The sequence below is a fragment of the Mauremys mutica genome, chromosome 7 (genome assembly GCF_020497125.1).
Source record: "Mauremys mutica isolate MM-2020 ecotype Southern chromosome 7, ASM2049712v1, whole genome shotgun sequence".
Classification (NCBI taxonomy): Eukaryota; Metazoa; Chordata; order Testudines; family Geoemydidae; genus Mauremys; species Mauremys mutica.
Genome location: NC_059078.1, coordinates 19,696,556 through 19,713,295, shown reverse-complemented (window position 1 = coordinate 19,713,295; position 16,740 = coordinate 19,696,556). Strand labels below are relative to the sequence as shown.

At 44.7% G+C, this 16,740-nt stretch overlaps 1 protein-coding gene across 2 annotated transcripts in view; it reads right to left on the bottom strand.

Moving 5' to 3' along the window:
* The window catches only part of GRIP2 (glutamate receptor interacting protein 2), a 498,925-nt gene that overhangs the window by 219,910 nt on the left and 262,275 nt on the right, over window positions 1–16,740 (bottom strand). Inside the window, exon 1 of one of the 2 annotated variants that reach the window (XM_045023871.1) lies at window positions 746–815. The exons of the other annotated variant lie outside the window; for it this stretch is intronic. Within the exon in view, the coding sequence (XP_044879806.1) occupies window positions 746–800 (55 nt within the window). The 5' untranslated portion in view covers window positions 801–815. Of the gene's footprint in view, window positions 1–745; window positions 816–16,740 lie in introns of those variants that run through there. 2 annotated transcript variants of the gene reach the window in all.

Below are 16,740 nucleotides of genomic sequence, written 5' to 3'. Positions count from 1 at the left end.
CAGAGCACAAGAGCAAGTGCAGGACTTTACGATGACAGGAAAACTGTGTCACTCCAGCAGCGAAGTTCTGAAATCAATTTAACTCTATTAAAACTAAAAGGCTTGCAGCTAGGGTCTACTTGCCCAGCAGATGCAGTCATTAAATTTGTCTAGCCTGATACTGTAAGTAGGAGGCAGAGAAACCCAGCCATGCCTGGGAATAGATTTTGCCTGAGATCTACTTATAATATTACTAGCTTCTCGTTTCACAGTGGGATTTCTTCCCAGAAGTAGATTTCCCCTGTACTCTATTGACACGTCTCTGTCCCACTTTTTCCTTGAGTCTCCTATTCCAACCCACCCTCCAGAAGCTGCTCACGGGTGGGTCAAACATCAGAACTGGCAAACAGTGCTATGCAGCCCAGCAAAACACAAAACTGCCTGTCTCTGCAAAGTAATAACTCCCTTCCGGGGGTGTGAGGGATTCTTGTAAGGGTCCGAGGCACATCTAAATCTACTTTATTGCAATAACCACAACAGATGGATAAAACAAAAACCCACAAGTCAACTGATCTCCCCCTGAAAACATATTATACATAAAAAAATAAAATAACCCCCCAATCCACACCAATGGTGCAGATCAGTCACAGGCTATACAATATTTTTCTTCTTGTCCATCTAAGAAAAAGTAAATATTCAAACTGGTCCCCACTGAGTCCCTCTTTCAGACAGGAGTAGGCTGCTCCCCGCCCCCATCCCACTGTACCTTTATTCTTCCGTCTCATCACCCCTAGCCGGCACTTCAGCGAAACAGCAAACATCTTCCCGTATCACAGCCTCCAGTGCTCCACTCACATGGCTCCGTGCAGCATCTCCCTCAACACCTCTGCCTGGCTCTGTGAGGGGCTGCTGGCTCTCAATTAATTTATGATTACTGTGAAATAGAGTCGCGCTTCGTGTTGTGGCAGAGGGAGCGAGCCAGAGAGATCAGGGTGAGAGGGGAAAGGAAAGCGAGAGACAGAAAGAGAGGGGGCCTGGTTTTCAGTGCTGACTGTTTTATTGTCATTTTGTCCAGATGAACATGAAATCACCAATCTATATTTATAAATCTATATCCAGTCCTCTTGTTCTTAAGGGATGGGAATCCTATAGTACATTACCGTACCACTTTGCAAAGCAGTATTATTCCTTCCTGGGTGTGCATGCACACTCACACGTCCCCATCAAGATAATACTTACACGCTTACTACAGCAAAGATTCAGAGCCCTTCATTTTGTGGGACTTAGACAAATAAATAACCCACATGTAGCAAGGGCCAGATTCAGCCTTGGGTCTGTGTTGGCAAAGGCCCTCAGTAGCAGAAAGTCCACCAAGGAGGAGGCTGTGACAGTGAAAAGCATCAATAATCTCCCCTCAGTTAGGGGTTTAGCATGGTTCAAAGTGGGGGTGGCACTGGCTGGCCAGGGGTGCAGCTAGGACAGGCAAAGGATGCACTGGTTCAGCTGCTAAAGGGTTGGCAGGATTCACGTGGAACCCTGTGCATCATGTAAAGCTGCTCCCCACCCTCATTATGTGGAACCCTTGGTAGAAGATGGCAGCAGTAAGACAGCTTGGGGTGAATTCCAGGTGGGGCGGAGGAGCCAGGCTTCCCCTACCAGTTTCAGTGAATCTGGCCCTTAGGATCCTCCTTTGAAGGGCTGGATTGGAATCCCAGCTGGCTGAGGGCAGACTTTTCTACAGAGGCTAGGACATGGGTGGGTTCCCATTTTACACTGGCTGCAGAAAGTGCTTTAACCTTTCTTCTCAGGACAACAGCATCTGCTGTGCCTCCTCAGTCAGCCACACGATAGCACGCAAGTGACCTGCATTAGAGCTAGATTTCAGTGTACGTGTCTGGTATACCCAGACTTTGACTTCTTTGTTGGAAAAGAACAAAACAGTTCCACAACCAGGTATGAAAATAAATACAGACGTTGGCTCCAATAGAGTAACATTGGTGTCAAATTGCAGTAATGCAGTGGGGAATCAGGCCCTGTGTCTTGTAGCTAGTGCAGAGTTTAGGGTTTTTTTTTGTTTATTTGTGTGTTTGTTTTTTATGTGTAGGTCACTGCATCTAGTAGAGAATTCAGGACAGGTTCTCAGCAGGAGCCCCGAGGACTTCAATGTGATAGAAAGAGTATGGTTGGCTCTGGGGAGGACTCCCAGGGATTTCAGGGTAATAGAGAATACAGGGTTTGTTTTATGCAGAATTCCCTGAGACTTTAGGGGACTGGAAAACACAGGGCTAGTTCTGGGCAGTGACCCCAGGGATTTCCATGGTTTACTGTACATAGTTCTAATAAGTCAGTGAACATTTTCACATCATCACTGTTAACCTCCCTGTACCTCAGTTTTCCAGTCAGTAAAATGGGGATAACAATCTTTGATTCACCAGTGTGGCTTAATACAGCCCATTGCACCCGGCAAGAGTTCTAAGTGCTAAGCGGGAGGAGGAGAACTACCAGCACTTTTGTTTATGGTGGCTCAGTAAATGACACCATCCCACACTGAGCGGTGGCACCCAGTCTTGTGAGCAGTAGTGTGCCTTTCCAGAGGGAATGGCAGTGCCCAGATTAGTAAGACTAAGCAAGGCCCTGAAGTTGGGCTTCTTAGTGTTAGCCCTTTACTGTCAATAAAGTACTGATGATGAACTTTTCAGTGCATTCGCTCAATGCTAACCACTAATATGGAACCACATTCTTACATTTATTGCAAGCAATGCTATATGGAGATGGCCCCTTGAGAGATGGCTTGGATTATTTTCCAGCTGCATTACTAGGAAACTCTGGGTAGGTGCTGGATGTGAGTAAGAACCATCACAAATCTGTGACAGCCCCATCCTTGCTTTGTTGTTTTTATCTGGGTTGGGGAGCAGAATGTGTTTGAGAGACATACAGAAAGACTTAGGAAAGAGGGTTTTTGCCTTTACCCAAAGGTATAAACTACAGAGTGGATTTAGGATGTAAAACATAAATAAATGCTGGAAGAAAACAAATGTTCCATTCCCTACCTTTGTGAAGAAATCCTGTGTAGTCTGGGAAGGGAAATGGAATATCAAGTATGACACTCCACTGGGTTACATTTTACTCCAGCGTAACTGAATGTAACACACTAGAGCTAAAATTCAAAGGAGTTATACATGCATAAAACCGGAGCAGCAGAGTGGAGAATCAGGCACTCTGAATCCAGAATAAAACACGAGAGGGACGGACACACACATACACACACAAAATTCACTTGGGATACAGAGAGATCCAATTAACATCAAAGCAAATTATACTGTTATCTGTTGTTATACTACTAGCACTGAACATCAGACAGCCAATTAACAAGACTGGATTTTTGACTGTCCGTGGGAAGAAAGAAGGTATATTATGTATTTATAGTGGTTGGCCATATTCATTGGTTGAAGCCTGTGGCAAATGCAGACACATATAATCACCTAGACTGAACAATTCTTAGAGGCTGTGGGTTACAGAGCCTCAGTGGGTACAATTTTAATATGGTGCAAGATAATTGGGGTTATGGGTTGCATTATCACTGGACAGTTCCCCATTCTATACACCATCTCCAGAAATGTACCAGTGGGAGATGGGTTTTCTTTGCCTTATGTTATCTGCATACCCACAAAATACATTCTCAGTGCAATACCAGGGGTTTTTCAGGGCTAGAACAGTGTACATTAGTGAATGTATCAGCTTCCCAGTGGCCTCCTTACATCCCTTTCTATTTCCCCTGCACCTTTCTTCCCACTCCCAACCACCAGCTGCTCCTTTCTTAACCCCAGGCACACCTAGATCCTCCTCTGCCTGATTATACAAATCATTGACGGCTTCAGAGGGCTGCAATCCTTTATGTGAAGTGTAGCCCTTTTTCTCTCTCAATTGTTGGAGGTATGAACCTGAGGTAGGTTGGCAATCCAAGGGGCAGAGATCCCGGCCTCTGCATCAGCTTAGCTTTGATCATTCTTGGAGTGCTGCTGCCTGGGTGAAATGTACCTCCATGCAGAGGACCAGCACAAAGCCTATGCGCCACTTAAATCCCACTTAAGTCCTATTTTTAGATGGGACTTGAGTGGTACGTAGACCTTGGCTGACCCTTTGCACAGGGCTGAATTTCAGCCAAAGTGTTTAGCTGTTGAATAAAGCTGCACTGTCTTGACCTCTCCTACACGGCCTGCATTCATATAATGGCAGCAGAAGTTTTGAGTGACATGCCAGAGTATTCCCAGCTGATGTTAGGGGAATCTCCAGAGTTTATCCCAGGAGATGAAGGAGGAACTTTCAAAGCAATGGTTTGGATAAGCACCCCAACATTCAAAGGTAAAATTGAAGAGGAAAACAAATGATGCAGGTTTGGATTTGATGTGAGCAAAAGGAAAACACCTGAGTCATTTTCCTATCCAAACTTGTTCATCTATCCCAGACATGATTTGGAAGGTTGCAATTTGGTTCAATGGATTGATTGTAACACTGACAGACCCTGGTTGTTAGTGGGCGGGATTGAACCTGGGACCTCTGGAGCTAAATGCATGAGCCTCTACAGCTGAAGTGGGCAAACTACAGCCCCTGGGCTGCCCAGCCCCTGAGCTCCTGGCCCAGGAGGCTTGCCCCCGGCCCATTCCCTGCTGTCCCTCCTGCCCCACAGCCTCAGCTCACTCACTCCTCCGCTGGCGCAATGCTCTGGGTGGCGGGGCTGCAAGCTCCTGGGGTAGCGCAGCTGCAGAGCCCGGCCTGACCCGGTCTCTGTGCTGCGTGGCTGGCTCCAGCCGGGTGGCACGGCTGCCTGTCCTGGTGCAGTCGCACCACCAGCCACTGGTGCTCCAGGCAGCGCGGTAAGGGGGCAGAGAGTGGGGGACGGGGGTTGGATAGAGGGCAGGGGAGTTCGGGGCGTGGTCAGGGGTGGGAGCAGTCAGAGGGTGGGGAACAGGGGCGTTGAATGGGGGCAGGGGTTCTGGGGGCTGTCAGGGAGAAGGGGTGGTTGGATGGGGCAGGGATCCCGGTGGGGGGGCCAGTCAGGAAGGAGAGGGGGGGTTGTATGGGGCGGTGGGGGCAGTTAGGGGTGGGGGGGTCCATGGGTGGTTAGGGGACAGACAGCAGGGGGGGTGGATGGGGCAGGGGTTCCAGGGTGGCCGTCAGGGGGCGAGAAGCGGGGGGGGGGTCAGATAGGGGGCTGGGGCAGGGCCACACCTGGCTCTTTGGGGAGGCACAGCCTCCTCTAACCAGCCATCCATACAATTTCTGAAACCTGATGCAGCCCTCAGGCCAAAAAGTTTGCCCACCCCTGCTCTACAGCATGAGCTCAAAGCCAACCGGCTGTAGAGCAGACTCATGTTATCTCTCTCTCTAAATGGTCTCGGTGCCACTAGATGGGACAGAACATCACACCCAGGAGGTGTGTGGGTTACGTCTGCATCAGGCAACAATGAGCAAATTCTGGTGCTATTTCTATTGGCTTCCCAAGCTTCCTCACTAACTGAGCCTCTTCAGCCACACACACTCCAATGACTGAGCTCAATACATTTCACATGGGGAAAGAGAGAGATGTAACTCCAGAAGCAGAGGGGAAGGGCCTAGAACTAGAGGCTGAAACGAAGCCAGGTGTAAATTTGGACCCAAAGCAAAACCTTACACAGAGTGATTCAAAAAACTTCCCAGCAAGAAGGAGCAAAGAAAGACACTGTGCTGTGTACTTGGTAAAATTCATTTGGCTATTTCCCCACAGCGAGTGGTTACAAGTGCAGCGGCTCCACTTGCTCAAGTGCCAATGGTCTCTCTCCTCTTTCTGTTTGCATAACGTGATGTCCCAGGTGAGCAGGGTTTGTCAGGATTACAGGGCTGCCCATGCTAGGATCCAGATTCACTCTCTTTTTCCTTCGAGTACTTTCTTGAGACTTTCACAACTTCAGGTCTCTCTGTCTTTACCTCCAGCCCAAAACAGACCAGCCTGGAGAGAAACGGGAATGACTTACTAGCTCATCCAGTCACCCCTCCAAGCTGCTAATGCAAGATTGTTTCTTACAGATCATTTTCTAATACTTTGTCCAGTCTAGTTTCTAATGTTGCTGGTGACAGTGATTTTCCTTGGGAGACTGTTCTACAGCCTCATAGATCTCACTGTCTTATTATTCAGCCTAATTTTCTTTTCCTTACTATCCTCATTACTTCTACTTCTGCCCATTGTACCATCCTAAAAATTCCACTCCCTACATGGCATTTGATCTGCAGCCATCTGTAGATCTTTTATTGTGCCTCTACTTAGTCATCATAAGGCATACATTTTTAACTGTGAGGGTAATTAACCATTGGAACAATTTACCAAGGCTTGGGTGGATTCTCCATCACAGACCATTTGTAAATCAAGACTGGATGTTTGTCTAAAAGATCTGCTCTAAGAATTATTTTGGGGACGTTCTATGGCCTGTGTTATACAGGAGGTCTGAAGAGATGATCACAATAGTCCCTTCTGGTCTTGGAATCTATGAATCACTATACATATTTAAGGCTTCAACTTGTCATGAAAGCAACAACCTCTCCAGAACCCTAATCATTGTTAGTCTTTTATTAACTCCCTTTGGATTTGCCAACATCTTGGTGGTAATATTCCAGTTGCAATGTTCTACAGAGGGATGCAACATGGGCTACTGGATCAGGCACTGGACTGGGAGTCAGGAGAGCTGCAGTGAGACCATCACCTCACTCTTTTACAGCAGATAACAAGACTAGATTGGTATAAGGAGGTCCTAAAAGTCCTGTATGCAGCTGAGTGAAGATTTCTACAGTGCAGGCACAGCAGTGACTATCCCCCACAGCTCCATCCTCCCAAACCCACTCCTATCCTCCCCATCTCTTATCACTCTCCCCTGCTCCAGGCCCCTCCTTTCTCCTTTCAAATCTCAGTTCTTACCTCCCACCCCCAATCTCCTGCCCCTGTCTCCTTGCCCTGCCTCTCTTCCCTCTCCCCTCATTCCTCACCCCTCTGCATTTGAGTCAGGCTGTTTCCTCCTTCACTTCTATGCTGCCTTGGTGCCAGCAGTGGGAGCACCGAGAGCCCAGGAGACACACTGTCCTTGCTCAGCTCCTGCAGTGCCGGACTGGGACATGCTCAGTCTCTTTGTGGAGATTGTGAAGGAGCAGTCTGGTTGGCAAATAGGAACTGTGAGGGGATGACGCATGCTCCATGCATAAGGAATCTTCAGAGAACTTAGCTGCCAAACTCTAAAAAGTTTCTACTGACCATATGCAAACTGAAATTTTTCAGAGGCTTATAACTTGGCAAAGACACACCCTGCCTGCTAAAGTGACCCCCACCCTCCGCCAAATTTCAAGTCCTGGATCCAAAGCATGGATGTGTTACAGCTTCTCAACCAAAAGGGTTAATAAAAAAAAATTAATGTGGGGAAAGCAACATATTTTTCCCTAACCTGAACTGTTTCAGACAACATTTCCCAAAACAATTTGGAAGACAGATGGCATGGAAATTTTCAGCTGGACAATTAAAGGTTAGCATGATTATAATCACCTAAAAAGAAGGTTTTTTAATATAAAGTGTTGGGCAACTTTAATGATAGATGTCACTATCTGTGGCACCTACAACAACAGTCTTGCTATGCCATTAGGAGATGCCACAAAATACAGAGCTCCAAACTGGATCCTTTTGCGTTCATACCACATTGCCAATTACTGTCCAGTTTGCTACCTACTGTCATACTTAGGCTGATTCAGAAGTTTTTGCTTTCTCCTTCCCATTGAACAGCTATCTTTCAAATTACTTCTCCCTAGTTTATTACAGTAATTTACTCCCCCCCCCTCCTCCGCCCCCAAGCTGAATGATGTTTTAGACCAGTTTCTGCCTCCCTTACTCTCACTGAGTGGTACATTTCTCTGTGAATAAGATTGTGATAGAACATGGCCCTTTGTTACTATCTGGCTATATTAATGTCTTTCCCTCCCATGTGTTATTTCTCTGCTCTGACTGGAGTTCACAACTGCTCCCATTAGAGTATCATCTGAGTGTTTCATTACTGTTTACCTTCTGCCACCAGTAGATTCAAAAAACTTCTTCATTCTGTGGTACTACCAGGTTTCCCCCATACTGGTGTTTTGTCCCCACCACCACATCGAACAGGTGCAATTATAGCCACAAAGGAAGGAGGGCTGCTTCTCTTGATGTTGAAATCAATGCATTTCCAGCTCTCAAGCACATTCATCTGATAATGGTTGCAGGGACGTTGGCCATTGAAAGTGCACAAGGCATGGAGAGAGGAATGGAGCAATTAGATAAAGAGGATAAAAGAACTTTTTTACAGGGAAATATCTTTTACCATTTATCACGTTCGGAATCTGAAACGTCTCCACTAAGCCACAGAATTCATTTCCAATAATACAAAGGAATGATGAAAAGATGTATACATGGAGTGCAACAGAAATAGTGTGAAATCCAATGTGGTTAATGCACATTCAATATCCAGAAACCTATAAGCAAGGTTGAACATGGTTATTAGGATATGATTATAGTGATTCAATAATAACAAACTGCAAAACAATGGATTGCAAGAAAATAGCCTTTCACTATGCATATATTCTATCTGAAAAACATATCTGAACAAAATAAAAAGACACAAAAAAGTAATGTGGGTTAAATACTTTGTTTATGTGCAGACTTATTTCATGCATTTCTTGAGGCTGATCAGCGGTTTGCAATTTTTCTCAAAAATAACAATATAAAACATTGCATAGTATATGTATGTTTCACATACTTTGACAAAATTACACATACCATTAAAAAGTATTACAAAAAGTAGTATTACTCCTCAAGTGTGCAAAAATACAATATACATTATTAAATTAATGACTTGTGTGAACCTGACTATCTCTTTTGTGAATATGTTCAGATTATATTCTTTAAATTTATTCTTTATAAATTTAAAAATAACACATTTTACTGCATATACACGACTTCAATTCTATAGTGAATATGGATATAGTTATTGAATATATAACTACAAACTGCATTTTGAAAATGATTAATAATTTTTTAGTGAGAACAGGTTTTTCTTTTGTTTGCATTTAAACATTCTCATGCAGTGTTTTCAGAAAGTAAAATGGGTTATAAACTAGATTTTGCTTAGATTCCAAGATAACAGGCAATTTATTAATACCAAAGATTAGATTAATAGAGTAAAACTGACTAATCAATGTTTGTTTTCCAACTGAACGAAATATAAAAGTAAACAAAAAGGTGGCAACAAAGTGATTATCAGTTACAGAGAGACTAATTTACACATTTTTAATAGTGAGGGTGATTCATCATTGGAACAAACTACCAATGGAAATGCTGGATTGTGATGGAAGTGATTGGATGTCTCCAAATCAAGGCTGGATACTTTCTGGAAGAGATGCTATAGTTGAACACAAGTTATTGGGCCCAGTAAAGGGACAACTGGATGAAGTTATTTGGCCTATACAGAAAGTCAGACTAGAGAATTTCATGACCCCTTCTGGCCTTAAAAATCTATGACTGAATCCGAGATCTACATTCTCTGATGGTATTACTGGCATGTTGTCTCCAGTGGAGCTGTGCCAATGTACTCTGGCAGAGAATCTGGCCTTAAGGGAGTTGCCTGAAATTCACAGAGAGCCTGTAGCAAAGCTGGGAATAGAAACCACTGCCAGATCAGCGCCTTAATCATGAGAGCATCCTTCTTGTCTAAAAACAAATGATTTCTCCACCTTATTTTAAATGTTTTCCCACAATTATCACAATTAACTGCAGATGTAGAATTGAGGCACAAATTTTGGAGTTTAATGGCATCGCTTGGATCAAAGGCTCATTTTGCTGGCCTTTGTACAAACACACAGTAAGCAGCAGTCTGTCCCAAAGAGCTTACCATCTAAACAAGCCAGCGAGCGGGAGAAAGGAAGTTCTACTATCCCCATTTTACAGATGGAGGACTAATGTACAAATTTGTAATAGTGAGGGTGATTAATTCTGGGAGCATTTAGGTGGTTTGCCATCTAAGAGCCTCTTCTAAACCAGGACTATAGTGTTACAATGGCATCATTACAAATGGATAATATTGCTCCTTTTCGACCCAAGCTGCTACTTTGGGGCCCTGAGTATCCCTGTTGGGAATGTATATTGGTGAGAGTCATTTTCTTCAATGCAATCTTGTTTATTTACAAGGAATGTACCAAGTCCTGTGTCTCTGAATGCAGAAGGAACCAAGAACAAAAGAAGCAGTTTCTTAGCTTACAGCCCCCAAGCCTCTTTTGCCAGCACCAGATCCAAAATTTCTCTCTCTCTTGCTTCTTCCAGGGTCACACTGTGCTCATAGGCTCCTGTCTGGCTTTTTTTTGCCTCTCCTTCCCTCTCTCTGTTCTTTTCTGTTCTCATTTTGTGTGATCTCTCGTCCCACACTCACACCCTACTACCCAAAGCAATATTCGGCCAAGATCTCATGGGTGGGTTCTCACACACCTTTTGTCTTTGGTGGGGGCTTATGCTTATAGTTATGTTAACTGAATGGTGAATTCACACCTATCAATCTCAATGGGGTTTTAACTCAACCCATAACAAGGTTTCCCCCTCTCCCCCATTTCTATTATACCGTTGGGATTTTTGAAAACTGCTCATCATGGGCCTATCTCTGCCCCCACTGTCCTCACTGGGTGTTTTACATGCTTTCGAAAATCCCATATTAAACATCTGCTTACAACTTACCTGATTTTATCTCCATTTTCTTTTAACTTTATAAACATATTTCATTTTATATTCACACAGTGCCTTTTAACCAAAAGGATCCCAAAGTGCCTACTGCCTCACATACACAGTAATTGCTCCACTCAGATTCTGTACCTAGCAATGTCAGGCTTAGCCCTGATTCCAGAACGGGCTGGGGTTTGGTCTTTAAGTTACTTTATATTTGTTCTAAAACATCAGTGTAAAGACCTACACTTTACAGACAGAGATCCTGGAACCAGCACTTTCTGCTATTAGTTTTTCCTTGTTAATGGACAGGTCCTGTCACCAAGAAAACAAAGAGTTAAAACTGCTTTCGAGTCAATAACATTATACAGTGCTGATGGGATTCCATATTGATTACAGCAAGGTTACTCGTTTGCAGCTTTTAAAACTAACTTTTATTACCACCTGGTGGTAATTTTATTTTGTTTTGTTTTGTTTTTTTCTTCAAGGGAATTTCAGGCTGATAAAAAAGCTGCTGAAGCAGCAGCTCTGGAGACTGAAGTCTTCTGTTTACACACAGAGTATGTACATTACAGACAAACTTCCCTCACTCTGCTCAGTCCACTGGAAGGACCACCTCTAAAGGTGAGAGGGTGCAGTAGTTCTGTTTCCTTTTGGGTTTCTATAGCATCCATTGCTGTAGTTCCAAGGCATTTAACCAGTTTAGTCTCCATGCCTGCTTGGTCACTGGCCTCTATTGAAACTAACACAGGGTCCAATTAGTGCCAGTTGCAAAGGGCACTGGATGGAGACCACCAAATCCATTTCACATACTTCCATCGAACAGCCATCAGATAACGTCTGACCTACATGTGAAAGGCTTCCTAGGCCTTTGCTCATTCTCTTCGCCATCCAATCCCTCTGCTTTGTTAGAGATGATGAGGCTGGATACAGATCTAGGCACTGATCAAAACTATTCCCCAATTCAGAGCTGTTCAGAGCCCCGATTTCAGTTTGGGCCCATCTCTAGCTCTTCGGGATGTATAAAGGTAGGAAAGATGCATACGGAAAATTTTTGGAAGATTTAATAGAGTGAGAAGCATATTCATCAAATTAAAAACAGTGCAATTTAAAGGCTTAGCCCATTCTTTTCTGGCAAATATTAGCCTTCAGCAAAGCCATAAAAACCCTTGTCTAAGGAGGACGTTATTGGCTAATTAATTTCTAGCACCATACAGGATTCCAGCTGAAGAGGATTTTAATCACTGGAAATATTGAAACAGAGAATGATTTCACAGTGAAATTTGTTCTCTGTTATAACGGGCTGATTTTATTTGATAAAAAGCCATGTTTGTACAACAGTATGGCTTGTCTACACTACCAGACGGATTGACAGGCAGTGATCGATCCAGCGGGGGTCAATTTATCGTGTCTAGTATAGACACGATAAATCAACCGCCGATCACTCTAGCGTTGACTCCAGTGCTCCAACTCAACGAAAAGCGCAAGGGGAATCAACGATACCGCAGTGAAGACAGCACGGTAAGTAGATCTGAATACGTCTACTTCAGTTACGTTATTCACGTAGCTGAAGTTGCATAACTTAGATCGATCCCATCTGTAGAGCAGTCCTATCTCTTCTTTCTTAGAAGCTGCAGAGATCACAGTCAGCTGTCAGTTTTCACTTTCAAATCTCCGCTATGTACTAGTAATTGTCTTTTTGAAACAATGACTGTTACAAACAAGGGAGACATGGTCCCCTGAGGGGGGCCATTAATAACCTAACTCTCTGACCACGTTAGAGAGGAAAGGAAACAGAGATGTTTGGGGCTTTGAAAGAGCTTCAGGATTTGTATAGAAAATATAGTTTTCTCTTTCAACAAGCCTCCACAAGGGAAATCACTCTGAAAGGTAGAAAAAGGCAACTCTTGCTAGCTCTATAAAACATCTTGTAACATAAGCACATAAATATAACTGTAAAAAAATCCTCCAGCTGACAGCATGCCCTCCAATGCTGGACTCATGTGTGGACAGGATATTTGGCGCCTTTTCCTGCTTTCCATCCTTAAGGACCCTTTCCCCGACCCCATTCTCTGTGTGTGTCTCCTCTGCCTCCATAGCACTGACTCTCCTTTTCTGATCCACACAACAGCTTTCTCTTTCTTGGGCTTTGCCTCATTCTGTAAGTCGTCTCTCCGCTACCACTCTTGGGACCTCTCTCTGAGCTGCCAGATCCTCATTAAGATCTCCTTTCCTGTTACCTCTTAACCTCACCACAATATCTGCAGGCTGCACCCCTTTCTCCACTGCATTCCAGTCTCAACAGCGCTCTCAGATATCACTCTCCTATACCCTCCTGCCTGCACTGCAGCACTGCTCAATAGCTAAGGTTTGAAGGGCTGGGGGGTGTCACCAGCTCGTGCTGGGGTCTTTCAATGGGTCTCTGCTGCTCCTGACTGCCCCCCGCCCCAGTTTGCCCACAGTCAGAGCAGTTCTGGACCCTCACCTCTAAATGAGTCAATCAGGCTGCTTCAGTCCCTTGGCTGCATTTGCAGAGACAGCCTGGTGCGGGGGTGTTACACCTTTGCTGTCTCACGCCTTTCTGCCTTCCCTCTTGCTCTGTACTCTCTCCTTTATAGCCGCCCTGGTTTCCTCTCTTGACTGCAGCTGTGGGTGCCTGACTCCATGATTGGCAGTTATCAGCTGGGTGGGGGTGTGGTCAAGCTGCTTGTCTGTTAACAGGAGAGGCTCTGCTCCCCCTTCCGTCCATGCTCAGCATGGGGTGCCCATTACAGGAGGACATAATGAGCAGTCACTGAAACTTCTGCCCATCCCCGTCCCCAAGCTGGCCTTAAAGAAACAGAACAGTGAAATAGAATTTCATCCTCAAATAGTTTGGCTCTATCTGGAATTTTCAAGCTTGTGTGGGTTCAAACCCCTCCTTCCCCCCCCCGCCCATTCAAACATGTCCCTACTATGTGTAAATCTCCTTGTGTACCGCTAGGACAACACCAGACATTTATCACTTTTACTACATGTAGGAGGGGATGAAGGTGGGAGCAGGACTCTAAGAAACAAAGCAGGCAGCATGATCTAATCATTAGAGCAGGGGCAAGGAATCAGGGAGACCACCTTTCCACTCCTTCCACTCCCAGTTCTTGATGTGTGATCTGGGTCAGGTAACTTAACCTCTTGTGCAGCCTCTTTTATAGCTAGGGAAACCATAAAATGGGAAAACTAACAACATCTATATCATAAGCAAGCATTTTGCGGTTCTCCAATTAAAAGGCACCATCTATATACAAATTATTACTACTGCCATTTTTATCCAAACAACAACTTCTTTACTTATTGGGGGGAGGAGAACTGGCTATATAGGGAATGATACTTGTTCAACTAAGAGAGATGTAGCAAGGAACACATCTCCTTTCCCAAAGACTTGATTTATTCCTTGAAACAAAAGCATCAGCTTCCCAGTGATCTACTGCAGCGCAAAGAGACGTGTGAGATATAAACAGAGGAGAGAACCAGGCAGGACAGTAAATTGTCACAAGCCAAACTGTTGTAATAAAAACAAAAGGCAAGTGAATGCAAACTTGGTTGAGTGGCTCCATTCCTCTCTCTTTGTGAGGACCCAGAGGTCCTGTAAGGCAACTGCTCTTCTGCCTCACAGGTTCTCTAGCGTGGGGTACGGCAGGATTTGTGTCCATCACTTCTCCTGATCAGTGCTGGATGAGGTATTGTAGCTGTTTGGGCTGCACTGCCATCAATGTGCTGACAACGCTCACCCCTACGTCTCTTTCATCGGATCCAGAAGGTGCAATCTCTTGCCTTCCCCACCGTCCAGCCAAGACTGGGGCTCCGATGAGAGTTTGTTGGCTGAAGTTCAACCCAGTCAAGGCAGAGGCTGGCAGGGGGGGAAGCATCTGGAAGAGATGTTGTAGCTGATGTCCGCCCCTCAGTAGAGAGCATGCTACCTTGGGGGACAGGAACATCCCCAGCTGATAGATGGGGATGAAAACACAAGTAGCCAAAACTGACCACCTGCCCCCACCTGAAAAAAAAAGAGAGATTGAGCCTTTCTTATCAAATCCAGCCCTCACAACAATGATCCGTGTCTTTGTCTCCCCCTGTCCCCTGATCACTGCAGCCTGCTCTATCTGGGGCTACACCTGAGACCACATGGAAACTTCAGCTGGTGCACAACACATATCCACCTACTTGCTTAACAGTCTCCTTGCAGGGAACATGACACCTGGGCTCAGTCTGCACTGGCTCCCAGTTCATTTCTAGAGGCATGTCCAGGGGCTGGTTTTGATCTGCTCACACAACTGGGATAAGCTTTTCAAACAAAGTGAAGCACCCAGCCACTGTCAATGTGACACGTCTGGACAGATTTGAGAGAGCTCAGCAATCAACATGCACCCAATGTTGTGAGCTCTTTTGAAGATCATTTATTTTAGGTGCCTACATGGGAGTTGAGATCTTTTGAACATCTGGCCACACTTGTGGGTGTTGACCCCCTCTGAAAATTCTACCCGTAGTTTGTAAAGCACTTTGGGATTGGTCAGGACCAAAGGTGAGTTCCCCTATGAAAATACAAGCTATTACCACAATGATCATGCTTTCCTTTTGGTCAAAGACAGAACGTCTCAGTGGGATCCTCACACCTTTTCAAACAGCGAACTTCAAAGCCATTGGAGAGCAAATATTAGGCGCACTGTGAGTGGATTTATGAAGACAGCTCAGTTTTAATTATGTGTCTTGGGGATTTCTTTTGTAAGGCTGAAGCGACCTGCTACTGATGGCATGGTTAGACTTAGCTATGGGAGCACAGGAATATTTCCTGGGATGATCTGAAAGGCTGTGCAGTATTCCTCTGAACCTAAAGACAATTTTTCAACATGGAAGGTGAATCTACCTTCCTATCTCTGATACGTCTAAGGCACCTGACACTCTATTGGGAAGTGACAGAAATTCAAAGCATTTCAGTGTAGATTGGGGTCTGAGAAACAGAGTTCAGGTCAAATGTAGATCTGAACTCTCTCCAAAATCCAGGATTGTTTGGATGCAGGGTTTTGATTCAGACCCCAAATCTCGTATAAAGAAAACCACAGTAGAATATAAATAACTTTGTGTGAGGGACGGTCCCCACAAACTAGATTTCCCCTCCTCCCTTTAGTCTGTAGGTTTTAAATACAAGTATACAAGATACACCTCTACCCCGATATAACGCTGTTCTCGGGAGCCAAACAATTTTACAGTGTTATAGGTGAAACCACGTTATATCGAACTTGCTTTGATCTACCGGAGTGCGCCCCCCCGCCCCCACGGAGCACTGCTTTACTGCGTTATATCCGAATTCGTGTTATATCGGGGCACGTTATATCAGGGTAGAGGGGTATAAATTAAAGGTATAAGGCAGTAATGCAAGAGACCTACAGGCCCAAGCCTGTAAGACAGGGGTTCTCAAACTGGGGGTTGGGACCCCATAGGGGGTCACAAGGTTATTACATGGGGGGTCGCGAGCTATCAACCTCCACCCCAATCCCTGCTTTGCTTCCAGCATTTATAATGGTGTTAAATATATTTAAAAGTGTTTTTAATTTATCGGGGGGGTTGCACTCAGCATAAGGATGTGAGGCCTACAAGTTTTAGCATAAGTTAACCAGCAGTGACCTTAAGTCACAAGATATCATAAGACAAATTGCTGTAATGAATGAATATGCTGACCGGTAACTGCAAGAAATCAGTTGATGCCAGTGTGGTCTTTTAGGACAGGTTCCCAAATTAATAGTAATTCCAGTAACTCTGGTCCAGCTCTACGGACCAGAGCCTACCAAACTTCAGAGTGTTAATTGGGAATTCTCAAGTAATCAGTGTAACTAACACACAATCAATAGATCAGGCAACATCCTACAAAGAATCAGATGGATTCTTCCAAGTGGCCCTCTCCTCTACTGCTCAGTCTGCTGCTGTTTACAGACACTGCAAAGCTGGTCAACTTGCATTTCTTTGAAAGAAAAACAAACAAA